We start from the raw sequence: 25855 nt of genomic DNA on the forward strand, positions 1-25855 counted from the left end.
GATTGAGCAATATCTTAGAAATCCTAAAGAGCAAACAGTCTGGCTGTGGTAGCCTTTTGATCACACATCTGAGTTACTGCCAGCTAGATATCTCTCAGATCTCGAGTAGCTTACTCACATGCTTCATCCAGAGGCTGGTGAGATCCTTTCTAGCATCTGGCTGTTCCTTGTTCATGAGTTTTTGGGGGAGAAGCTATTTAGATGGTACAACTTCTCTGAACTCCCCCCTCCATGCCTCCAGTCTCACCTCATGGCCAAAGAGCCTGCCTTCTGGGCAGTCCTAACTTATATATCCCCTGTGACCTCATACACCTGGGCCCGTGGAGGCCAGCTCCGGTTGGCTGTCAGCCAACCCATCTGAAATACATCACTAGTTGCCAGGCAGATTCCAACCCACCAGGTAGAAACACCTTACCCAGGTAGGTGATGCAAGTCATGTAGGCAGAGGGAGCAGGTTTCCCCCTTCCCTCAGGAATGCAGCCATCTCAAGTTACCTAAAGAGACAGGCTGAGGGTGTGGTCTCCTCTGCTGGTCCCACCCTAATCAAATGGTCACAGCACAGAGATTTTAATCACAGTGTCACAGGGCAGAGATTTTCCGGGAGAAACCAAGGTGGCTTTCTGCCACAGCATACTACCAAGAAGCATAACAGATTTCCTCTTGAGCTTGGCCAACTGGTGAATGCTGCCAGGGGTTAATGTGTGATTAAGTTTTTTCTAACCCTTCTGGTGCAGATCAGATGAGTGAAATGCAGTGCCTGGTTCTGGGAAGGGCTTTTGCATGGGTGCTCAGTCCTTATTTCCAGTTGTGCCTAGTGGTTGTCTCCTCCATCCCCCATCTGAATTAAAAGTAGTTAAAAAAAATGATAAAACATAAAAATGTCCAATTCTTAAAGGTCACAAAACAGAAGGTAATGATAAGACTATAAGTTACAAGATAAATATGTAAGCAACTAATAACAGAAGTGGAAGGGTTGAAATATACATACCCCAATGGGTTAACAACAGCAAGGCTGCACATGCATGTTCATATGATCTGAGAGAATTCTCCCAGGCTTTTTCTCCTTGGATGCTTATCTTGCTGGGGTGATCTGACCCCAGCTGACTTCCTGCCCTTTGGGCAGGAGGCTGGACCTGATGATCTCATGAGGCCACTTCCAGTCCTAACGTCTATGAAATCTTATTCCTTTCAGCTCCCTTGTGCAGACAGAATGGGCCTGGGAGCAGTGGGCAAAATAGGTCTGGGAGTAGGGAGCCAGACAGACTCCAGCTTTGTTTACACTGCAGATGTATAGCTGGCTTTTCACTGCATGCTTCAGCACAATGGCTTATTGGCGTTTGATTAAATACATTTAATGCAGATCAGCTCAGAAGACTTGCATGTACTACCTCCTCCCACCCCCCCACCAAGAGCCCTGCTGGTTGCCTTGGTGATGGGACAATCAGTAGCACCATGGAGAGCACATGGTAGTGAGCTCTGGGCAGGGCAGGTGCTGCTCTGGGCCAAGTGAGGAGCGGGCCCTTCCTGCCTGCTGTGTTCCTGCTCCAGGGCCAGCATGGCTGCAAGGAGCACAGGTAGGTGAGCCATCTGGGTGTGTGGCAGGTCCTGGGCTGCCTGTGTCTAAGTGCCCCCAGTAGTGCTCACAACAGAGCTATGCTAGTCTGTGGGGCAGGGGCAATGTAGTCCCACAGGGGGAGGGGACCTGCAGGCTCCTGTTAGTAATCAAGATCCTGAGTGCTGCCTTGTGTCTCTCCCTTTCCCCAGATGACCCATGGCCCAAGCTGCTGGTCCCCACAGGTGTCTATGTCCCATATGCAGGGTATCTCCTACATGAGCTGGGAGCTTGGAAATAAATAGGGACAGTCTGTCCCAACTCAGGTAGTTAGACCTGGTGAATAGGGCCCAGAGCCTGGCACTATGTAGCTGTGACTGTGTAGCACCTGGCACTATGTAGCTTTCTTAGCAGTCAGAGGGAGAGCTGTGGGGGTCTGCATAGTGTTCAGGTGGGTCCAGGATGTCCTTACTGGAGGGGAGCAGCTATTCTTGTGTGGGCAGTTTGCAATGTATGGCAAACTGTGGGGCTGTCTGATAGGGGTTTCACATCCCAGGGTCTCTCTCCAGACAGCAGCTCTGGGAAGGCCTCTGAATGATCCAGTGTACAAGCAATGGCTTTTCTGGGGAAGGACAAGGATTGATCTCTGGGACCTGCTCTGAGGCCCCTTCCTCCTCAATCAGGGGCTCTTGCTCACTCTTGCCAGTTGGTGGAGGTTGCTCAGGGTGGAAGGGATCTTATCATCTTCTGGAGGCAGTAGAAAGGAAGCAGCATCTGCAAATGTGGGCCAGAGGTTCCTAACCAGCCTAATATAGCCACAGCAATATAGCATCCTGGGGGGACTGGTTTAGCTGAGGTTGGGGATGGCATTCTTGTTCCTGTAACAGTGTGGTAAAGCAGTGCCACTCAACCTTTTGGCCCTGCAGGTCAGATGAGAGGCAAAGGCTGGTCTGCAGCCTGGATCCCTTGTGGGGGTGATTGCACTCTGCCTTGGCTGGGTCCCATGCACCCTATCTGCTGCAGAGGGCCATGCTGTCTAGCCCAGGGGGTTTCCCAGGGGTCCAGAAATTTGGCAGCAGGGGAGCTGCAATTAATGCTCCCCCAGCACCACATTTTCAGACCCATGTGCCCAGTGACAGCTCCATAGACCCGATCCAGCCCATGGGCCCAGGATTAATCATTACTAGTGTAGAGGCTCTGGAGCAGGATCCTGTGTTCTGGATTTCAGGGGTCTCTTGGTCAAAGTGGCATAGGCTCCCTACTGCCAGGAGTAATAGGACATGGCCTGATGGAAGTAATGACAAACAGACTTTGGCAAGAGGCAGGGCCAGCTTGTGGGGAGACCTATGTGCCTAACTGGTCCTGCAGGTTTTTGTGAAATTGTGTCACCTCTTTGGGACCTACTTCACTCTGCAGTGTGTGCGCTCATTGTTTCTTGCTTTATTTATATTCTTGCTTAGTAGTAAATGCTTGGACAACACAGGTTTGAATGTCACAAATGTAAGCCGGTAACCTCTACTTATGAGCCTGGATAGCTCAGTTGGTAGCATATCAGACTTTTAATCTGAGGGTCTATGGTTCAAGTCCTTACGCAGGTGGTAGTTGTTGCTTTTCATTAGGGGGACACAGCAAGAGACTGGATATGCTCTGTTTATCAGGGAGCCTCATGGGGAACAATATTCACAAACTGACAGAGAGCAGATTTAGGCTAGGTATCAGGCAAAACATCTTCAGGGTAAGGGTGGCCAAACTTTGGAATGGGCTTCCAAGGGAGGTGGTGCTCTCCTCTACCTTGGGGGTCTTTAAGAGAAGGCTGGATAGGCATCTGGCTGGGGTCATCTGACTCAAGCACTCTTTCCTGCCCAGGGCAGGGGGTTGGACTCGATGATCTGTTGAGATCCCTAGCATCTATGAATCTATGGTCTGCTTGCTGAACTTGCAGTTGTTAGTAAGACCTAAATGTTCAAGCACTTTGTAGTCTGACCTGGGCTGTGATTAAACTTTTCCTTAGTGCTTGAATCTCCCTGCATGCAAAAGAGTGCTGGTAGCTGAAACACATACCTATGAACTACTGGTCCTTTAAGGCTCTGATTGAGCAAAGTGCTTCTGTCCAGACCAAACTTCAAGCATGTGCCTGATTTTCATTGAGGGCATGTGCTAAGAAGCCTTGTTGGAGCCAAGCTAAAGTAAACAGGGTGTTTTTGGACTGCGTCCTGCTTATGAGAGAGAGGAAGGGTTAATAAGTAAAAGCCTCAGCCTTGCCATTTCCCTACTATTTTCCTGCCTTGGCAGTGAAGCATCCATCCCTCTTTCTGGTCTCTGCTCAGTGCCTGAGCTGGCTTTCCACTTCATCCTCATCTTCCCTCCACTGCCCCCTGCCTTCTGTTCCCATTTCTGCCTCTCTCTCCTTCCTTGCTCTCCTCTCTTTCACCTGAGACATTCTTAACCTCAGCAGCCTGGCACTGACTAGATATGAGTGGAGCTAAATTAGTTTAAACAGCATGGCTCTGTCATGTGGGACTAGTGGGACAGCAACGTGTCCTACTTCCCTATTACATTGGTCATTTCTTGACAAAGCCTAACATGAAAATAATGAATTGTGCTGCTGCTCCTGGCCCAGCAGGTGGCACTCATTTTCCACAAATAGTACAATCTGAGGCTATCGCCTAGTTAAGGTTTGGAAGCCAGATTTGGGTGTATGTATGTGGACTGCACACACACACATTCAGGGGACTAACTTTTTCTCAGAACCTTCACTTTCCTCCTGATGTTTCTATGGCTGGCTTCTATCCAGAGGAGCAAGAAGTTAATTACATGGAAGTATTTTTTATTTCTCAAAAAAAAATCTTTCTTGCAAAAGATCCCAGAATATATTTGTTTACATGATAGACAGCTCCCACCCTTAAATAGCTATAAATATAAAGCAAATGACTTTGTATACAGTATGAATATAAAACATGCTGAGATATTGGTTCCTTATGAGAATCCAGTGTCAGGTTGGCTGGTAACTAGGGCCGAGTTGAAGGTTGTAGTGGGGTTGCAGGTCAATGGATTGGGCAGGTGGGGAAGAATTGCTCTTGCCTCAGGGTGCTTTGACTCAAGTTATACAAGTGCAAATGACCCCTCAGGATGCAAAACAAGATGCAATGCAGGCTGCTTTGGATATGATGGGCCTCTTGCAGACTAAAGGATATCCACTGAAGTTGGTAGACTTGCTGCTGAGAAAGAGCAGGGGGGAACCCTGTTCTGGGATCTCTCTGAGGGGCTGAGGTGTTGGGAAGAATGTGGATAGCATTGTGGACATTTGCAGATTTCCCAGTATCCATAGCTGCCTGTTCTCTGATGGACCTTATGAGTCTGGAGAGCTTGGGAGCCAAGGCTCAGGGAAGCCAGTCTTAGTTGCTTGCCTGAACAAAGTGTGGGAACTCACTGAGCTCAAAATGACACTAAAGGAGATGACTCCTATTTTGCTTCTGGGGCCATGGCTCACTGCTGGTTGGAGCCAGAGAGTAGCTCCTAAAGCAGCTTCCTTTTCAGGGAATGGGAAACTGAGTCGTGATCCCAGAAACCCCTTTAGTCCAGCTGAAGATGGGTATCTCTTCTATTAACCCCTCTATGTGGGAGCTGAGGAGCCCCTCTTTCATGCTCCATATTCACAGATACCTAACCCCCTGCCATGGACACTTGCTGCCCCACTCAGAGTCACTAGACACCCCAGCCCCTCCCCCTAGTCACCACCATGGGACCTTGTCCCTTGTTCCACCCTCCCCTCCCCTCCCCTCCCCTCCTCACACATTGCCAACAAGCTTCCCTTTCCCATTCAGGGGCAGGCCCAGTGTAGGGCTAGTACTGGTTTGATTATCAGGCTGAAAGGGCTCCTTGCTTCAGCATCTGGTTAGGATGTGACTAGGGATCCTGTGGAGTAAGAAAGCAACTGGCCTGGCTGGCCGTGGGCTGGGCTGTCTGCCACACAAAAACTTGGACTGAGAGCAAGAAAGGGACAGGGCTACGATAATTTCCTAAGCGAGTGCTTGCCAGTCCCTGCAAGAGCTAAAGCAGGTAGGGGCTGGCTCTCCCTTGCACCTCCTCAATGAGGGCCAGTACCTGAGGTGGGGAATGTTCTCTGCTAGCCATTTTGAACTGGCAGCCATTGACTTTGCAGAGCAGATGGAGAAGCTAACCCTCATGCATTTTACCTATCAACTGAGCATGCCTGACGTGGAACAATTTGAAGCACAATACCAGGCTTTTTCCATTGTCTTTGTTCAAAGGAGCACCACACTTCTAGCAAGCCAGAGGCATGGAAGTTCTGATGCTTGTATACATTAATTAAACAAGATATATTAAAGGGTGGCTCTACACCTTGCAAAAGTGAATCTTGGCACCGCCCTTCCCTGGGGATCTTGCACATTGCCTTGACATGCTCTTTTTCCTGCTTTTCAGTTTTCCACTGGCCCTTCTCACATACCCTGTTGTCTGGAATGCATATTTAAAGGAAATTGGTATGAGTCCTTAGAAAAAAAAATGGATTAAAGGAATGTGGAACAAGTGATGCAGCTTCAGTTGTAAAGACTCAAATGGTGGCCTTGAAAGAACAGTATAACTAAAAGCAGGAATGATAAAATCTCACATCTGTGGATTGTTTTTTCTTGCCACCATCATCAAAGAACATTATCCTCCACTAATTGGACAAGTATGACATCATTTACCTTTATAACACGTATCACTTCACTTAGAATATTCCTGTTTCTCAAGCTGCACTGTTCCTAAAATGCAACTCATTTTCTACTTCATACAGCACAGTTTATGTAACTGCCATTAACCTAAAGCTCTTTGAAGTTGCAGTTAAAGGAGATAATAGACTCAACCAAGCAGGAACCTGTATAGAACATCTAATGAAGATTTCCCACCAGTGTGCAAAGAGTTTAGAGAAATACCTCTGCCCTTTTTGTTACAACTGCTCTTTTTGTTACAACTGCTATACAGAGAGAATTGTAATGCTATATTTTGAGGGAAAATGTGTATATTGTGCTTTCAGTATAGTTTCATTAAGAATTTATTAATGACTAGGAAGATATATAGAGCTACAGGAGATGACTATAGCTTAAATAGCTGGACAAACTCATCTTCCCTTACCAATTGTTATATATAGAATGAATAAAGGCCCATTTTCTGCTTCTGCAGCTAAATGACAGCATAGACTGCAAATCGTTTTGGGATTTTAAAACCCACTTTAAGTTTTTGTCTTCTTTACAGTTTCTTTGCGCTGTTCATATTCAAGTTACAGGTAAGGAAACAAAACCCTGTGCAGTCATCTGGAAATGTAAATAGTCATTATGGGACAAAACACAGAGCCTATGCCTTCATGAATGGTTTGTCAGAGAATGGATTGTAGGCCTGAGCCTTTTGAGGTTTCATAAGGTTAAATAAGAAAGAGTATATCGTGAAAGCCAAAGTTAAAAATATCTGGGGGAAAATTACTTCTCAGCAAGAGCTGACAGCATTTAGCACTTTGTGCGAGGTTTTCAACACCTTCAAACTGGGCCTTTTGCTCTTAAGAGAAACCATTATACTAAAGTCATCACAGGCTCTCCTCAAAGTGTCTTTATATTCACTCCTAGCAAACCTCTTCTGTGTAGATATGGTCCTGTTTGTCTCTCCATTGCCTGATGATGTCCCTTACTTTAGACCAGGGGTGGGCAAAATACAGCCCACAGGCCAGATCAGGCCAGCCAGGCCATTCTATCTGGCCTGCGCTGCCCCTAAAAAATTTAGAAAATTAATATTTATCTGCTTCTGGCTGCCTGTCAAAGATGACAGGAGACAGGGGCACTAGGAAACAGGGGAAGCTAGCAAGACTCAGGAGCAAGGTTGCCTGGATGGTGTGTTCAGCCCCCACCCCCCATCTGACCCATGGTTGCCCCTGCAGTGCTCCACATGGGGCTGAGCCCTGCCCACTCCCACCCAGGGCACTGTACTCTGGCCCACGCCTGCCAACAACATGACTCTGCCCCCGGCCCTGACCAGCATGTACAGTGCTGCTGCTGCAGCCACCCAGCTACTGCTCAGCTCCTCCCGCCTCCAGTGGCTTCTCCTACTCCTGCTTTTTGCCATCACACACCCAGCCAGGCGGGGGGAAAGCTGCAACCGGCAGCTCCTGCCCTAGCATACAGGGGTCCAGGTTCCACCTGCCTCCCATCCACTCTTCCCCCCCAGGCAGGGGCTGCCCAGCTTTCCCCCTCTCCCCCACCCCCTGGCTGGGCATATGGTGGGCAGGAGAAGGAGCCACTGTAGGTGCAGAGAGCCAAGCAGTATCTGGCTGGGAAGCTGTGCGCACTAACTGAGGCTGGGGCAGTGCCATCAGTGGGTGTGGGGCAGGTGTGGGTGGGAGCATGGCATGGGTTGCCCTGGCCAGTAGCACCTCAGGTGCAGCTGCAGGCTGGATACAATCAATTGATTGCCAAATCTGAACTGCTAGCTGTATTTTGCCTACTCCTGATTTAAACAAAGATTTGTTCTCCGTGGACTTTTTCAAGGCAAACTGTTTCAGATTCACATCTGTCTACACACCCATGCTGGAAGGAAGGATGCCAATCAGGCTGTGAGATGTTTTGCTGTAAAGGCTCCCAAACCATTCCAGGTTAAATGTTCTTGTTCATTCTAAGAGGTCTTGTGATTGAAGACTTTGTGCTCCTTGTACTTGCTCTTCCCAGGAAAAGGATCCTTGCTGAATGGGTGCTAGGTGGTTTGTGTTCCCACCTTAGAGGTCAATCTTACAGTGTACACATTGCAGGCTGCACAACTGATGTATTACATGCATATTTATATTATATGCAATATATATAGCAATACTGATACAATATATCATAGAATTATAACAATTTATATTCTGTACAATTTCTAAAGAAAATATTGCATGACAAAGGAAATCCTCCTGCTCTCCCCTTCCTATTCATAGATGGGTTGGAACAGACAGCAAGAGTGTTAGCATGTGAGATGTGGAATTCAGGGACAAGAAGGATGGATTTTATGCTGCATGGTCTATTTTATTCAATTCTTTCTCCATTTGCTTCAGTAAACAGAGAGGTTGCTGGCAAAGGATTTGAGATAGAATCAAATTAAGACCTTGCAGATACAGTCAGACTGCTAAATCAATAGCTTATATCTCTTCAACTGAATGGCCATGCAGTCTGAGTATCTACAGCCTGGGGAAGCACCAGCAGAAGTGCACCTGTCCTCTTAACTCAGACACTCAATACACAGAAGCAGACAATGACATCTTACTCTGTTGAGAATTCTTGAATCAATGAATATTCTGTATAAGCAGCATACCTTCTTCAGGATACATGCTCCTTGTGTATGTGAAGCAGGCAATTTTTTGTGCTTAAACATCTAGCTCGTGGGTGGTAGCAGAAATAATAATAATAATAATAAGCAACCTTAAAGTGTAAGCAGCTTAGTATAGGACATGTGCCTTAATCTGTACAGAAGCAGCAGTTTGTGAATAGTCTTTTCATAACTGAGTTGGTAACACATGTGCTTCTATGTGTAACCCAGGTGCACCCAAGTACTGTGCTCCCCTCTCCAGAGAGAAGGGATGGGTGGCAGGCAGAAGTGCTGCAAGAAGGATCTGCAATATATAGGTCAGAACCCTCTACTCCCTATAGAGTCAGGCCAGGACAAGAGATACTTAACTATGTCCAGATTTATTAATATATACAATAATTAAGAGAATTGCTATTAATAAACATATATATATACACACACATGGATATATAGATATATATAGGGATGCAATGTATATCTATATGCAATATATACAATATATACAACATGCAGTATATTGCAGGTGCAATACCAACTAGAAAAGATACACATTTATAAGTCAGCGGGACTGGATGGACTCCATCTGAGAGTGCTGAAGGAGCTGGCTGAGGTCGTCGCAGAACCCCAGCAAAGCTCTTTCAGAATTCATGGTGCACAGGGGAAATCCCTGATGCCTGGAAGAGGGCCAACATTGTGCCCATCTTCAAGAAGGGGAAGAGGGAGGACCCAGGCAACTATAGGCCAATCAGCCTAACCTCTATTCCAGGGAAAATCCCAGAAAAGCTCATTAAAGAATCTATGTGCGACATGCTCATGGAAGGTAAGATCCTGAATGACAGCCAGCATGGCTTTGTCGTGGGTAGGTCTCATCTTAACCAATCTCATCTCCTTCTACAAGCAGGTCTCTCACCACCTGGACATGGGAGACGAGGTAGACGTTATATACCTAGACTTCCAAAAGGCTTTTGATCTAGTATCCCACGATATCCTTGTGGGAAAACTGGAAGATTGTGGGCTCAGCTGCTCAACAGTTCAGTGGGTGGGAAACTGGCTACAGGTTGGGACCCAGAGTGTTCTCATGAAAGGATCTGTGTTGTCCTGGCGTGAAGTGGTCAGTGGTGTCCCTCAGGGGTCTGTGCTTGGACCAGTGCTTTTCAACATCTTTATCAATGATTTGGGTGGGGGAGTGAAAAGCTCACTGGCCAAGTTCGCAGACAACACCAAGCTATGGGGCAGTGTGGTCACATCAGAAGATAGGTTGCAGATACAGGCAGACCTGCACAGGCTCAGGAGTTGGGCAGATGGGAACCAGATGAATTTTAACACTTACAAGTGTAAGATGCTCCATCTGTGGGTAAGCAACCCTCAGCATACATACAGGCTCACTGGTGACAGCTTGACTTGCACCGCAGCCAAACGGGAGCTAAGGGTAATAATTGACCATCGCATGAATATGAGCTGTTAGTGCAAGGCGGTGGATAGCAGGGCAAACAACACGCTAGAATGCATCAACTGATGCATCTTGTGTAAAACTAAGGAAGTGATACTCCCACTGTACACAGCACTGGCGAGACCACAGCTGGAGTACTGCATCCAGTTCTGGGCACTGCACTTTAATAAGGACCTGAAAAAACTTGAGAGGGTCCAGAAAAGAGCCATCCATATGATCAGGGACTTGCAAGGCAAGCCATACGAGGAAAGGCTGAGGGACCTGAGTCTCTTTAGCCTAAAGAGAGAAGGTTGAGAGGGGAATTGATAGCTGCTTACCCCTATATCAGAGGAGTGCATCAGGACCTCGATGAACAACTGTTCACTAGGGCACCCCTGGGGAAGACCAGGACCAATGGATACAAGTGCCTGGAAGGCTACTTCAAGCTTAATACCAGGAAAAACTCCTTCATAGTCAGGGTGTCCAGACTGTGGAATAAACTCCCTTCAGAGGTGAAGCAGTCACCTACCCTGGAGGTTTTCAAGAGGAGACTGGACAGTCATCTCGCTGGGGTCACTTGACCCTGGTTGTCTTCCTGCCTAGAGAGGGGGGCTGGATCTGATGATCTGCGAGGTCCTTTCCAGCATCTATCTATCTATCTATCTATCTATCTATCTATCTATCTACATACACATACACATAGATATACAGATATACAATTATCATATAATACTATGTCGTACATATAAAGGCTGAAAGATTACACCCCTCCAGGTAGTCCCCAAACAATGTGTTGATGAACAGTGGATTTAGACGAGACAAACAACAGGAAAATGCAGGTGAGGATGTATAAATACAATTAAACAGCAGTCAAAGCACAAATATACAGAGGTAAATACATATATAACCATCAAGGTTCCCAGCAGTGTCCCTTAAGGAGTTTAAACTTTAACACTCTACAAACTACTAATATACAAAGTTAAAATGTCCACTAAATATAAGGCGCAGTGTCACAGACTAGGAGGCACTTTCCCACAAAATATAAGACACCTCAACAACCAGTTAGCTCAAGCTTCCCTGGGGATAAATTGCCTCACAGCTGGGGTAGCTCCCCTCCCCTGTGGAAATCCTTTCCCGAACAACTCATGACTCCGGGGCCTGGATAGGTGGTCCTCGTTTCCTTGGCTGAGTTGCTCCTCACATGCATGGCCTCCCAGGCCACAGGCTCCCTTGGGCTGGCAGCCACAGGTGGCCCTGTGCACTGTCACGTGCACTGAGGGCTCTGCCTCCTGCTGGGGGTTGGAGGCTTGGGCCGCCTCATATGGCGCCGGAGCTCAATCAGTCTCCTGGACCCTCTGTGCAGCGTTGCCCGCACCAAGTTCCCTGGCCACTTGCCAGGGATTGTAGACCCGAGCCGCCTTAGGCTGCTTCCAGGGTCTTGAGCTTCATGCACTGCTGGGTGCACTGAGGTCCCAGCCGGTTGCCAGGGGTTGCAGACCTGAGTCACCTCATGCAGCAACCAGGGTCTGAGCTCCATGCACAAAGCTGTGCACCGACACCGTGTTCCCTGTGGCAGAGCTGGGGACGCAGCCACTTACCACTCCTGCTTGTGAAGAGGCATCTCAGACTCTTCAGGGCACTGGTTCTGCCCTCTGGCCAGTTCACACTAGCTCTTCTTAGCCTGTTCTCTTCGTCTCTCGACGGGTCTCCCTTGTGCTGGGCATGCAGCTCCTTTTATTCACTCCATAGGCTCTGCCCCGGAGTGTCGTTGGACCTGTATCAGTAAGTCTGCCACATATGTAGTACTTACTTTGTTTCTAGTTGTGTTGGCTAGGAGAATCTTTTATCTTCTAGTCTTTGAGGTTGAATGTCACATTTTTTAAATAAGAAAAAGGGCTGTCACCACTTTCCACCTTCTATATTGAACTGTTCCTGCAATGAGTCAGAATCCTGCATCTGTGTCCCCACAATCTTGTCCAAAAGAGAAGGCTACTGTACCACAAAACTTAGTTTATGAGTTCACTGGAGTATTAAACCAGCTGAAATGCTGGCCTGGTAGGGAGATACCTCTGACTTAAAAGCAAATTCTGAGAAGGGTCATGGCCCAGAGCCAGTGACTAGTCAGACATATCACATGAAAAATGATGTCAATGTTCTTTTTTCATCATGGCCTCACAATGAAAGCCTTTTAGAGAGAGGCTTGAGGATTCCCTAGGGTGCTATATGCAATCATATGTGCTCTCTGCTTGTTTTAATTATCTCTTCAAGTTTAACTCATCTTTTAATTTTTATCTTATATTGCCAGGATCCGAGAACTTGCAAAACCAAAGCCCAAAGTAGCTTGGGAGAACTACTGTAGGTAAGGCTGTATGGGAACTGGACTCAGTGGCTCAGGTGGCCCCTTCCAGATATATGTTCCTATGCTTTTAAATTCTGGCTGGATGGTTAGCCCCAGACAAGGCATGAGTTCTAGCAGATGCTGTTGCAGTAGGCCTTTGCTCTGGGAACAAGTGTCTATTTATAAGAGTGCCTGTACGCATGTGGGATGCCTGCTCCACGCTTTCTAATTAGAGTGCATCGGAGCAGACTTCATTAATTGAGTCTGCTGGACCGTTTTAATTAGAATGCTTTAGCAGCCTCACCGTCACATGTATTCCATGTCCCCACATTTCAAAATATCAGTGGGGGCACTTTAACTAAAGCTTGTCAAATGAGCTTTAGTAAAAGTGTCCCCGCCACCACTTTGAACCACTGGATGCTGAATACATGAGATGCTGCAGGCAGTTTAATTAGAGCAGCTCCTGAGAGCCATTATAATTAACTCCCCTCCCCCACACGCCGCAGCACGTGTATAGATGCCCATAATGTAAAGCAGTTGTAATAAGGATGTCCTGAGGTGCCTTACTCATTAATTCAGGACTCACAAAGCTGAGGGTTTTAATATTCACATTGCTTTGGGTCTGTTGTCTGTGTTTTGAGCCCTCCAAGGAAAGGAATTACATTTCACTCCAGAAACTGTGGTTGAACCCATCAGTGGAACAAGTACAGTGCCCCCTCATTGGTTTAGTGAATTTGACACTTCTGTGAGGCTCCTCTACCTTAGGTAGGGCATTTCCTCCCACTGGACATGTCTACACATTTATTAATGCATCTTAGTTACTTCTCATTTAATTCACTACTTGCTTAATGAAGTACTAACTAAATGCACAGTAACTAGGGTTACTGTGCAGTAGCACCAGAGCATGATTATTTTGTGATGCTTACTGAGCATTAGCCTAATAACACTGCGCAGTAGGCTAATAGCACAGTTTTTAATCACCACACTACTGCACAGTACTATTACACTAATGTGCAGTAAGTGCCTCATGTAGATGTGCCCACTGAGGCAATTCTGAGCAGTGAAGGCACCTGGAAATGCTCTCCCTTGCAATGCCACTGCCAATCTCAGTCCTACTGAAATCATGGATTGAACAGCAGAATTGCAAGTTCCAGCAGAGGAGCCTCCCTTAGCTGTAATTACAGATATTGGGCCTAACAGTGTATGTGCTAACTCATTCTCTGCCATTGCCTGTGGTTTATGTGGCATGGCCCCCTGCACCACCCCACAGAGCAGAAGTGCGTATTCAATGCTGCAATGCTGCATACCCATTTTGTTGGAGTTTGTAAGACTGGAATCTCGTTATTAGATCAGAGCCTCCAAACAACAAACATGACCCTGCTGAGAAGACCAGGGAATTGTTGTTCATTTAAGTGTGTTGTTGTTAATGATGATGACAAATAAAGCGCCTGGGCGGGCTTCAACACATAGCAGAATGTGCTCCAGGGGCCCTTTAGCTGTAGCATTATCTTGTAAAATGGAGTACTGGTATCATTGTTTTAACAATTAACAGGAAAAAAACCCAACCCAATAACATAAGGATAAAGGAGAATTTAATGAAATGAAAAGGTTGGAAATTCAACACCTGTCAGAGGAAATGCTTTTCTCCTAATGTTTGATTAAACTGTGACACTTGTTGCCATGGGAAGCTGTTGGGGTCAAGGACTTAAGAACATTTTGGAAGGGTTGTGGTATCCATGTGAATAACAAGGAGATCCAGTATTAGCATAACTGACAGGGAAAGAGAAATCTGGGTGGTAATGAGGACAGAGAAATCTGGGTAGTGTTAACTTTTGTGCTTCAGGGGTTCAGCCAGCTTCTTCCCAACTGAGTGACCCCACGTCAGCCTGCCAGCAGGTTCTGGCCCCTCTCTGTGCTGATACTAAAGTTAAGATGCTGGATGTGACGGGGCTCTGATCTGACCCAGCCTATTAACTCCTGGTTTCCTAAGTAATAAGGAAGAGACGTTCCCCAAGCCAGAATCAAAACCAGAACATGATTTCCTACTTACTAGGAGAGACACCAGCCTGGACCCAGATTCCCTGATCCCAAATCCTCTCAGGTTACAAGATGCTTGCACCTTTAATAGAATAATAAAGAAAAACTCCCCTGGCCAAGAGCACAGAACAGATTCCTGGGTGATGGTAATCATACCCCTACAGTCCAGTCCAGTCCAGTCCAGAGGTTTTTGCTCTGTTCCTATCTTGCCAATACTTTTCCAAAACCCAGCTGTGTTGTTCCCACACTGGTGAACTGACTCCACCCCCTGACTGGGGAAGACAGCAGAGCCTGTCTTTCCTTATACCGCTGTGTGGTGAATAGATTAAGAGCCAACCGCAGCAGCTGTGGTCAAGGTCAGATTAAAATGACGCCACGCCTTTAGCTCCAAGTGCCTAAACCTCTGTCTAGCCCTGCCTGTGATCAGGAGTATTTACCAGCTCTGTAGCAATGGCTGTTAGAGAGCTGCTGGGCTGGTTATGCATTTTGCAGCTCTTGTTTATGCAGGCCAGCCCCAGCTCCCTTGCCCAGTTTGGTTGGTTAGGAAGATGGCAAAGGGCAGATGTTTGTGTCCCATCTGCTAAAAGCATACATAAACACCAGGAGACAGAAGAGAGTCCCCCCTGAGACTGGTCATGGGCAGATTTTGGGATGGGGTTTCAGACTTCAGTCCCTAGGATAAGTCAGTGATGTGAGATGCATGAGTATATCTTGCTCTTTGGTTGCTCTCCCTGTTTGGAGGAGCATCAATGAGGAGGTGCCAGTCCCAGCTTAGAGACCATCTAACTTTGTGTTCTGTACCCTTTTTTGTTCCCTGCTTTTAACAGTAGACTAGACTGGGGAAACCAGGAGACAATCTGGCCCCTTTCCTTGAGTGCTTTGGCTACTCATCCATCTCCAAGACTTATAGCTCTGGCCAAACCCAAGAAGAATTTTGATGGAAAGCTCCAGCACAGGTTGGTCATATTCAGGCGGCTCTTTCTTCTGTTTGAAAACCAACCCTGGTCTATGATACAGCTTGTGGTTGGTTCATTACATGTTATTTAACACAAATAAAGGTACAGCAGCTGTGCAAAATGAACCCATACTGTGGCACAGACTTCTGCAATTTTCCACTACAATCACAAACCTCAATGAACAGCTTCCATCTGAGATCAGCTTAGGAGAGTGCCTGGTGAGAGGGCAGTTCTGTGATGTCAGGGTCTCTGCAAGTTTGCTGGGTGAAAAGGTGCATTAGCAATGCAAAGCATTATCATCCATTGCTGCTATTATTATTAATAATGCCTCTAGCCATAATGTTGGTTCCCACTGTTGACCATCTGTCCTCATTCATCACATCTGAAAATATTGGTGCTTCATAGCTGGGTCTCACACTGAACGTATTTTTGTTTGCAATCCTTGGAACAGGTTGATTGCCAAAAGGGGAATCTTGAGAGAGTTAAAAATTGTAGTTAAATGTTATTTTCAAGCTCAGTCTGAAAGCTGGCAGGCAGCAGCAGAACTGAGTTGAAGTGAGCTGTAGCTGACGGGCTGCCAGAAAGGTGTGACTCACGAAACAGGCAGCTGTTGTTGCTGGAAAAGTCCTTTGTCTCATTAGAATTCCAGGTTTGATACTGGGTGCTTTCTACTGCCAGATTTGATCACGGTTTCCAAGCACAGCAGCACATTTCCTTGTTGCCATCCAAGCGCAGCTCCACAACATGTGCACTTGGCTTAAATTGTTTCAAAGTGACATTCTTTATGCTTGGAAACAGGAGCATCCAACATATACAGATATATAGGAGTGCAAATGTGTGCACGTGCACATAACTGTGGGTCTGCATGCTGGGACATATTACGCCCACCACAGCGTTTGGATGTGATATATCTGGCTCTTGAGTGACCAGTCATTATGGAGAACACAAGAATTCGTAACCCAAACAGCTATGGAAATGATCCTTTATCTTGAGTGATTTGTAGCTTTGGAGCAGAAGGCTGTGTGTTGTGTGGCACTCAGTGCTGCAGGTGGTATCGGTAATATACATGGCTCTGGGTGGTTACCCTAGGCTCCAAGTTACTGCAGGAAAATCCAGTGCAAGTTACACTGGAGTAGGTATGTGTCTGCTCCCATCCCAAGTTAACAGCTTGCTATAGGCAAACAGGCTATTAGTAGGGACCTACTTAATTTAGGATTCTCTGCAAAATCTGTGAAATCAACAACAACCCCCCCACCAAAACTTTAACAAAAATAAAATGCTTAAATGCCAGTGATCCCTGATGCTGGGAGGGGATGGCACTGGTTGGCAGGTGGCACAAAGGGCAGCAGTCAATATGGCTGCTGCCCCCTCATAGATCCTCCTCCACTGGGGCTTCTCTGCCAATCAGGACCAAGGGGCAGGGCCTCTCCACCAGTCAGCACTGAGGGGCGGGGATGCCACAAATTGGCCATGGGATGAGAGCTTTAGGTTGCAATGAACCCACAAAAATAGGTAAGTCCTCCCCTGCCCGATTAAGGTAGACCCCTTAGCTATTAGTGGTTCCCCTGCCATCTAGTGGTGAAGAACTGTTATTGTGTCTATGGCTTGCAGCTAACCTGGAGAGCTGGTCCTCTCTGCAGGACTGGTGTAACTTAAAATGAAGTACAAGAACAATGAAAGTTACTCCATTGCTACGGTGTTGTGTCCAGGCCCTTTAACATTTGAGACCTCAGGAGACTGAACTGTTGTGTGCCAGAAGTGGGGAACAGGAGAGCCTTGGGTATCAGCAATGCCCCAGGCCCCTGCAATGGCCAGGAGTTGATTTGGTGTGACATATCCAGAGAGCCCATGCAGATGAGCACCATGTCTTGCTGCCGAGGAAGGTGAAGATTCTCTCAAGTTTCTGTAAGCTGAACTGGCAAAATATGGATCCCCAGGATGAAAGCCACTGTTTATTTGTTGGGGGCACACTGCTAAGTGTGAGAAGGAGGAAGTCCTACATTTAAGCACTCTGTCCTTTGTCAGAGTGGAGCCCTCTCTCTGGGTGAGACCCCAGGTTGAAGGGCTGCTACCCAGCACATGAGATCCTGGTCAGCATGCTGGGATAGCCATGTTACGATGACAGCCTACAGTGAAGACCCTCAGGCTGCAGTGAGGGAAACTGACTGATTATGTCACCTCTTTAATTGAAGAAAATGAAGTGGAAACAGATGACGTGTGAGTTAGACTAAAGAGCAGAGCTAGGTCTATGGTGCACAGGCCCAAGCCCAGATCAGATTCCAAGCCTGAGACAGCCAAAAGTGGATGGAAGATTTTAGGTGGGCCTGAAGATGGATGCAGGCTGTAGAGTACACATCCTGGTCTGTGTTTAAAATTAAACTTCCTCAGAGTTGGCAGAGATCCCAGGACCCAGAATTAGAACAGGGTGCTAAGGCATTTAGTTATATGCTTGCTGTTGCACGTTGCTGCTAAAGGTCTATGGTGCAGGTATATATTTGCAAAGCAGCAGTTCCCAGTTGAGGGTTTGTGATCCCAAGCAAAAGTCCTAATGTCATGAATGAGGTCACTCACCTTAGAAAGTTCCCAGATTCCCTGACCCCAGCATTAACTGAGATCAGGGTACCTCTGCTGCTTATCACCAGTAAACTGCCACTGTGTCCTCAGTAAACTCTGTAGGATTGCTATTTAGCCATGTTTTGTTCAGGAGCAAAATGCCGCAGGTTAGCTCTCACCATGTGAGCACAAGGACAGTATCCACTGAAAGATGAGGCATGGTAAATCCCTGCTCCCTGTAAATCCTGGGCACAGGAAGAGCAGTACTAGTGTATATGGGGGTCAAATAAAATTATCCCTACCCTAGGTAGGACGTTGCCTGGAGGAGGTTTGAGAACTGCTTGTGGAGAGAAAGATGAACAGTCACCAGGATAGTCCTAATGCACTGGATCTGTATGCATGTGTGTCCTTAGAGTGTGCTATGAATGTTCATTATCATTAACCCTGATACTGCCTCACTGTCCCATGGAGTCTTGCCTGGGTCTTGAAGGCAGTATACAAAAGGCAAAGAGATTCTCTTAGCCTGGAGGTCTTGACAGGCCTCTTCCAACCAGGAATCCAGGTGGTCTGCCTTGAGAAAACCTTTGCCATGTCTGGATAGGGCTCTGGCAGGCTGTCCTACACAGAGAAGGTCAGGATTGTTGCAGTTCAAAGAAGTCATAAAAATTATAAAGAAGTAGGGCTGGAAGGTACCTCCAGAGGATATCTACTCTAGTCCAACCCCCTGCCTGAGGCAGGATCCTTCCATCTAAATCATTCTATACAACTCACAATCTAAACTCTTCATAAAACTACCACTGACCTTGACACAACACAACACCCCAACCTGCCACAGGTAAAGCAGGGGAACCACAGCAGCCAGTGTCCTGCCTTTATAAAATGTTGTTAATATATGCTCAAAAGATCTGAGGTAGAGGGCCCTGTACCCACTACAGAGGAAGGCAACTCCCCCTGGCTCCTAAGCCACAGTCCATACCAATCTGACCATGGGGTAAAATTCCATCCTGACCCCAGATATGATGATCGGTCTGTCCCTGAGTGGCGGAGCAAGCCCTTCTAGCCAGGATCCTCTGTCTTTAAGTCCCAGCAGGGGTACTGTCACACTCACAGTTCTGAAATTCCAGTGAAAAATACTGTCTGCATTTTGAAGTTTAACAACAATGACAACAAAACTAACAAAACAATGAATTTTTTGGGGAATGTTTTCCTGACAGTTTTTCTAGGCATGAGCAGAGTGTAAGGACCCTCACAGGCAGCACTGTACCTAGACTCCTGGTGGGCCCAGGCAAACTTTTAGTATCAGGCCCCCCTTTGCCAGAGATAATGATAATAATAATTGGATAATGGAAAAAAAATTACCATTTTCAGGCCCCCTTTCTGTCTGGGCCCTGGGCAGCTGCCCAGTTCACCCATGCCTGTGTCCAGGTCTGCTCACAGGTCTGGGTTTATAAAACATCTGTCTGGTGGGCTCATTCTTGTTCACTGAGAAAGAGAGAAAGCTGTTGAGCAAAAAGATCCTGGGACTCCTCTTGGCTTCTGAGGAGAAGACAAGGAGCTAGATAGACATCCTTCAACAAATAATCAGCCCCGTGCGAACTACCCCTAGGTTCGACACACAGCCTACTTTCACATGCAAGGAGACTGTAATGCAATATGAGTAAATGGTTGACTGCAGAGCCTTTCATTGGCATACTATATCATGAGTGATGATCTGGATGGAAGCCAGTTATCCAAATGAGGGCATGACAATGAGAGCACATGATGGTCCAAAGAATGTAGTTGGGAGGAAAAAATAAGCTTACCACAACCAAACTGACATTGCTGGTCTGCAGCTGGAAGACAGGTCCTTACATGCATTAACATGAGGCAGTGTTACTTGCATCTTCCTCAAATGGAGGTTTGATCCAAAACTTTAGGCACACCTAAAATGCCCACTTTGAGGTGTAGATGAATGAGTACGATTTGCAAGTATTATTATGGAGGAAACGAGTGGCAATAACTCTTCAGTGCTGATCAGAAAAAACAACAGGTGCTTCTTCCTTCATAGCTTCCACTGGAAAATGGCCAAGGCCAAGGGACAACCTGGACATTCAGTAATGTAGTTTATGCTTGCGGGAGGAGGGTGGTGCCACCCTCTGTAAGTACAAGTATGCAAGTCCATGTCTTATAGCAGCTCCAAGAAAGTCCCTGAGGGATGAGCAATGTTTTGCTTATCATTCAAGGCTACTCATTGAATTCATCTCCTTTGTCAAGGGTCAGGGTTCCCTAGGCTTTTTAGTTTCCCGGGGCGAAGTACAAATTTTGAGGTGGTAATGGTCTGTTGCTGGTTACTTCTAAATGTATTGAAATGTCAGCTCAGGCTTTAAAAGGCTTGCTATTGAAGATGGTTTTGGAGAAGAGCTAAGAGCCCCTAAGGAGCCATATTAGCTACCAGAATGGAAGCAAATACATATGATGCTCAGTAACCAGAATAAGCATTGGGGAAGTCATGACAGTACATTCCAGTGGCAGACTTCCTTGTCTAATTAATACAAAGTGTTCATTTGCATACAGAAAACAAGCTGTTTATGTAAAATAAACCTAAATGGGTAGAGTGTGTGGAGTGTGAATCACTGGAGGGGATGGAGAAAGGCTTTGGGAATCTGTCTAATTACATCTCTGTCAGTAAATATTACATGACTCTGGCAACTCTTTCTACATTTAATTTTCCCCACCTGTAGTGTGAGTTGGGATTCTTGCATTTACTCAGCTGCCAAGGGTGTCCTGCCTCAATTCATGTATGTAAAGTGCTTTTGAGATCCTAAAATGAAAGGCAGTATTGTAGTGCCAAACGTAATTGAAGAATTATAACCAAGAGGATTCTAATTAGCAGGCTCCACAAATAAACAACATAGGTACCATAAGGTTTGTGTTGCAAAACAGTTTCTTCAAATTGTCCAGGGAAAGGATGGCATTTTCTATGCTAGATGCAGTGTTCTGCTTATTTAGATACACATACGTACACTGTGTTCACAAAGCTCTTTATATAGGCCAGTAAGTGCTGTGGACTCAGGTCAGGTAATCACCATGTGCAAATACCCACTGGTTGTATAGTTAACCCAGTTTGTGTTCACAAATGTTCTCTTTGTGTGTGTGTGCGTGTGTGGGTGGGGGTGGGTGGGGGGGAAGGTGTCTGGCCATACATGCCTGTTGTCACCATTTCAGTGACGATTGTACTCATGCTGCATCTCATCATTAATGCTTTCATGGTATTCTCACAGGCCCCTTTTCCTGTACAGCTGTGGTCGGGAATCAGAGATATGGGAGCGCCCACCCCTAATGAATCTTGGGTTTCCGTCTGATCGGATACTGAAATTAGCAGAACCTAAAAAATATCAGCTGGCTTACCTGCAGAAAAGGTAAAACTCCAGGTCATTCATACTAAGTAGGTTAAGTGGGTTTTCAGCAGTAGCATTGCTCTAAAACAGTAAGTGTCAGAAGAATAAGGGGCAAAACTAGTAAAAAGAAAATTGGTTCTTGAAGAGGGGTCTGTGTAACCCCTGCTGGTGGCCTGTGAAAAGCTGGTAGGTCTCACAGGGTAGGCTCTGCTCTTTCTTTCCAGTGGCGAAATTACATTAAAAGAAGCCAAGCATCCATTAGATACTCTCCTGACATTGTTATACCATGCAAGCAGATGTGACTCTGGATGGGATGTGAAATGTGAAAATCTGTATTTGGCTCTCCCCATTCAAGGGATGGGCCAATAACATAAGGATAAATAGGCGAGTGGGGCATGTGTCCTGGCTGCTGGGTAAAGGAGGTGGGGGTGCCAGAATGGACTGGGGAGGGGTGCCTCACCATCTAGTCCCCAGTTCCACTTATACTTTCTAGTTCCAGCAAGCAATGTCAGTGCAGCAGTGTGTCACAGAACACAGGGCATTCTGGGAAAAGTAGTTCTGGAGCAGCAGTGGAGTTCACTGCTGGTGGTTGGAAATTTCACCCCAATTTTTGCTGCCAAAATCAGGAGTATCTTTGCCCACCTGACAGCTGTCTGCAGCAAAAAAAAGGAGGCGACAGCTCCGTTCAGCAGCAGCAAACTTTGGCTGCTGCTTCAGCATGCTGCCCACTGCCAAAGCCTCCAGAGGCAGAAGATACAGGGGAAGGGGGAGGAAGGACCTCTCCAGGCACTGCCCCAGGCTCGTTATGCCTCTGGGATGAGAACCCCCTCCCCAACAGCAGAACCTCACATAAAGGAATTCTTTCAGTGCAAAACACATGACTTATTTGGAATGAACAAGAAATATGAATATGTGAGACACTGATTTCCCATCAGCACTTACATATTTAATGGCAAGAGTAGATGGAACGCTGGGTCAAGTTTGAACTTGCAGTTCTAATTGAAAAGGCTCTCCCTGGAGCTGGCCTCTTGTGCTGAAAGGAAGCCTCTGAAGGATTTCCCCTGCAAAGTGCAGGACTGACAGGTTAACAGGTCTTTCCTACAGAAAGATGGAAAGGCCAAACTGCAAACCATCTGCAGGGCACAAAAAGAAAGACCATCTGCACTGTGGCTTCAAAAGGAAACAGGTGCAAGTTACACTGGTTGTGTGCAGTCAAAAGCAGATGGCAGTTCACCAGCCACACAATGGATCAATAAGTTTGCAGCACCAGGCAGGGCACTGAGTGAACCTTTACATGGGATTTTCACAGGATTCAAAGGAAGTAGGTGCCTGAATTACACTGAAGACCCATGGGATTTCATGGATTACCCAGAGAAGTTGTAGGCTCTCCATCCTTGGAGGTTTTTAAGACCCAGATATCCAAAGCTTTGGTGGGGATGATCTAGTTGGGGATGGTCCTGCTTTGAGCAGGGGGCTGGACTAGATGACCTCCTGAGGCCCCTTCCAACCCTCAGACCTGGATAGGTTAGAGAAGTGGGCAAATCTGACCAGGATGCGGTTCAACAAGGACAAGTGCAGGGTGCTGCACCTGGGGAGAGGGAACCAGCATTATGGTTATAGGTTAGGGGCTGACCCTCTCGGCAGCACAGAGGCAGAGAGGGATCTTGGAGTCAGGGTTGACTCCAGGATGAATACAAAATGAAATGTGTGTGTGTGAACTGACGGAAGGTTTAGCAGCTTCAGTAACAAATAGAGCAGTCCATAACGTTGCTTCCGTATTCTGTCATCCGGGCTAGTTTTATTTCACAGGAGTGATGCAGCCTGAGTGTGGTATGTGGAGCTCAAAGACCAAGTCTCATGTATGCCTCCCATAGCTGTGGATTCTCTCCCAGAGCCTTGAGGGAAGCAGGAGTTAACCCCAAGAATAAATGTTGCACTCAGATCTCATGCCAGTGATTGTATTCAGGCACAGACAGCACCTCAGTTAATTCATGGCATTGTTCAAGGACCCCTATAGGGGAGTCAAACATACACACCCATCATACAATAGTGCACTGGGTCTCCAGCACCCAGCAATTAAGATTAATGCTCTGTAGTCCAGGGATGGCCAACCTGTTGCATGAGTGCCAAAAGTGACATGGGTGGCTTCTGTGTATGGCATGTGACAGATCAGGGAGGAGACAGGTAGCACAATAGCAGATAGGCCAGGCACAGAAAGCACAGCAGGAGATTACATAAGGAGCACAGAGGAGGGAGCAGACAATAAAGCAGCAGAGGAAGGGGATCAGAGGGGCATGCGGGGAGGGTGCAAGGCTGATTTGTGGCAAGACACTCAAATATTTGGCCTTCACTGCTCTCATCCATTCAGAGCCCAAACAGCCCCTAGCCCCACCCAGCCTCTCCCCAAGGCAGCTGGTATTTGGGCATGGTCTGAGCTGGGAGGTGAACCCAGGTCTCTGCAGCGATGCCTAGCTTGGGCAGAGGCTATGTCTGTGCCCCCAGCCGGCTCCCTGGGGTGAACCCCAGCCCCTGGTCCAGGCTGCATTTCCCTGCTCCCTCCAGGAAAAGCACCATGTGCTTTCTGCCAACAGGTGTGACCTCCCTCGAGCCCCACTCCTATGCTAGCCACTCAGCTCAGAACCCACAAAGCCAGCTGCAGCCAATCCCCTGCCCCCATGTGGGCAGGGTGGAACTTTTGCTCTGGAGTGGCATTCCTCCTTGCCAGTGGGGAGGCAGCTGGCAGCAGGGGGCTGGGAGGTGGGATCCCCTCCCCATCCTGTGGCTACACTACCCTGGGGCCAACTGCTCTTCCCTCCTAGTCCTTGCTGGGTGAGGTGAGGTGCGGTGGGGCTGGCCTTGCACACTGCAGCCATGCTTTGCACTAGGCAATGGCTCCCTCCAGCAGCCATCCCCTGGTGAGGCTTGGATCCACTCACTAATGTACAGGACCTGTGTATGCAACTTTGTTTACACCAGGTGTAAAATGGTGGGTGTGCAGACCAGCTTCAGGGCTTGTTGTTATGGCACTGCCACCGCAATCCTTGCATACAACTTCTCCCGTAACCACAGGAAGATGGCTCATTTGCACCGGACAAAGAGACTGACTCTGGAAACAGCCTCAAGATGTAGCCGTGTTGCCTGATTGTGTTTCCCTGTAGGGCTTGCAATTCCCCAGAGTGGCTTGTGACGCCAGCTGCACTCACCTGTGAGGCTTCCCAGAGGGTGCTAGAACTTGCACACCCAAAATCCATGCATCCAGACTTCATTCAAGCCAGAGAGGTAATAGCTGTGTCAGATCGGGGAGGGGGAACATGGCACTTCTCCCTGGTCCTGCTTCTAGCAGCACGTGAGCTGGGGTTGTTGTGACCCAGATGCAGTCACATACAGATGTGTACACACTGTGTCTTACAGCTTGGTGGCTCTGCTAATTCAGTAGGTGGCACAAGGTCTTTGTATAATAATAACCAGATGAAGAAAGTTGTGTCAGTCTTGTCAGGGCTGTTGAGTCATGCTGGCTGCAGCCATGTAAAAGGCAGCTATTTTTGGTACGTGGAGGGGCCCTGATGGGTCGCTCTTTCTGCATGTTCTCACTGTTTGCCACAGCCATGGCAGGAGACAGCTGGGTTGGGGGAGGGGTGGAAAGCAGACCAGCCTAAGCAGCCAAAAATAAAGAACCAAGCCAGAGAAACAGGTGGCATTGGAGGCTGAATTGAACTGGGTGAGTGGAATGAGCCAAGTGGTAGGTGGGAATCCCACCCCCGGCACTGCTAGGAAGTTCAGACCTGATTTGTAGTTTGTAAGCCAGGATCACATCTGTGAGCCCATGGCAGGGGGAGCTGGCTACCAGCATTTCCCTGTGTTGTTTATGGTGCTTTCTAGAGCACCTCTTTCTTTCAGGCTAGTCATTAGGCTGTGGCAAATGGTGGAAAGGCTCAGGTAGTAACTAGAATGATGTGAGGGAGAGTCTGTCCCTGCACAGGGGAGTAGAAGAGTTCCCTCTGCTGCCAGGATCCCAGGGTGGAAATCTGTGGCCTCTATCTCCTAAGAGAGGGAGAACACTCTTGTCTACCCTTACATTCTATGATGGTCATGAGAAAAGCATTGGTCCCATTCTGATACATAGGCTTCTTCTGCCTTCTGGGAGCTGTCAACCACACCTGACTTTTCTTTTAGAAAAGTACCCTTTTGTCCAGGGGCAGATCTTTAATAAAGGGGTGAGGCACATCATCCCTTAGACCATGAAGTGGGATGGGGGCATGGTGTGGTTGGAGCCCTTGAGTCAGTGGG

General features: G+C 47.3%; 1 protein-coding gene across 1 annotated transcript in view; it reads left to right on the forward strand.

Moving 5' to 3' along the window:
* The window catches only part of THEGL (theg spermatid protein-like), a 40797-nt gene that overhangs the window by 3717 nt on the left and 11225 nt on the right, over positions 1–25855 (forward strand). Inside the window, exons 2-6 of the mRNA XM_019522301.1 lie at positions 6809–6839; positions 12613–12666; positions 15510–15638; positions 21452–21589; positions 24727–24847. Coding sequence (XP_019377846.1) covers positions 6809–6839; positions 12613–12666; positions 15510–15638; positions 21452–21589; positions 24727–24847 — 473 coding nt within the window. The remainder of the gene's footprint in view (positions 1–6808; positions 6840–12612; positions 12667–15509; positions 15639–21451; positions 21590–24726; positions 24848–25855) is intronic.

The sequence above is a fragment of the Gavialis gangeticus genome, unplaced genomic scaffold (assembly GCF_001723915.1).
Source record: "Gavialis gangeticus isolate Ggan-Ray unplaced genomic scaffold, GavGan_comp1, whole genome shotgun sequence".
Lineage (NCBI taxonomy): Eukaryota > Metazoa > Chordata > Crocodylia > Gavialidae > Gavialis > Gavialis gangeticus.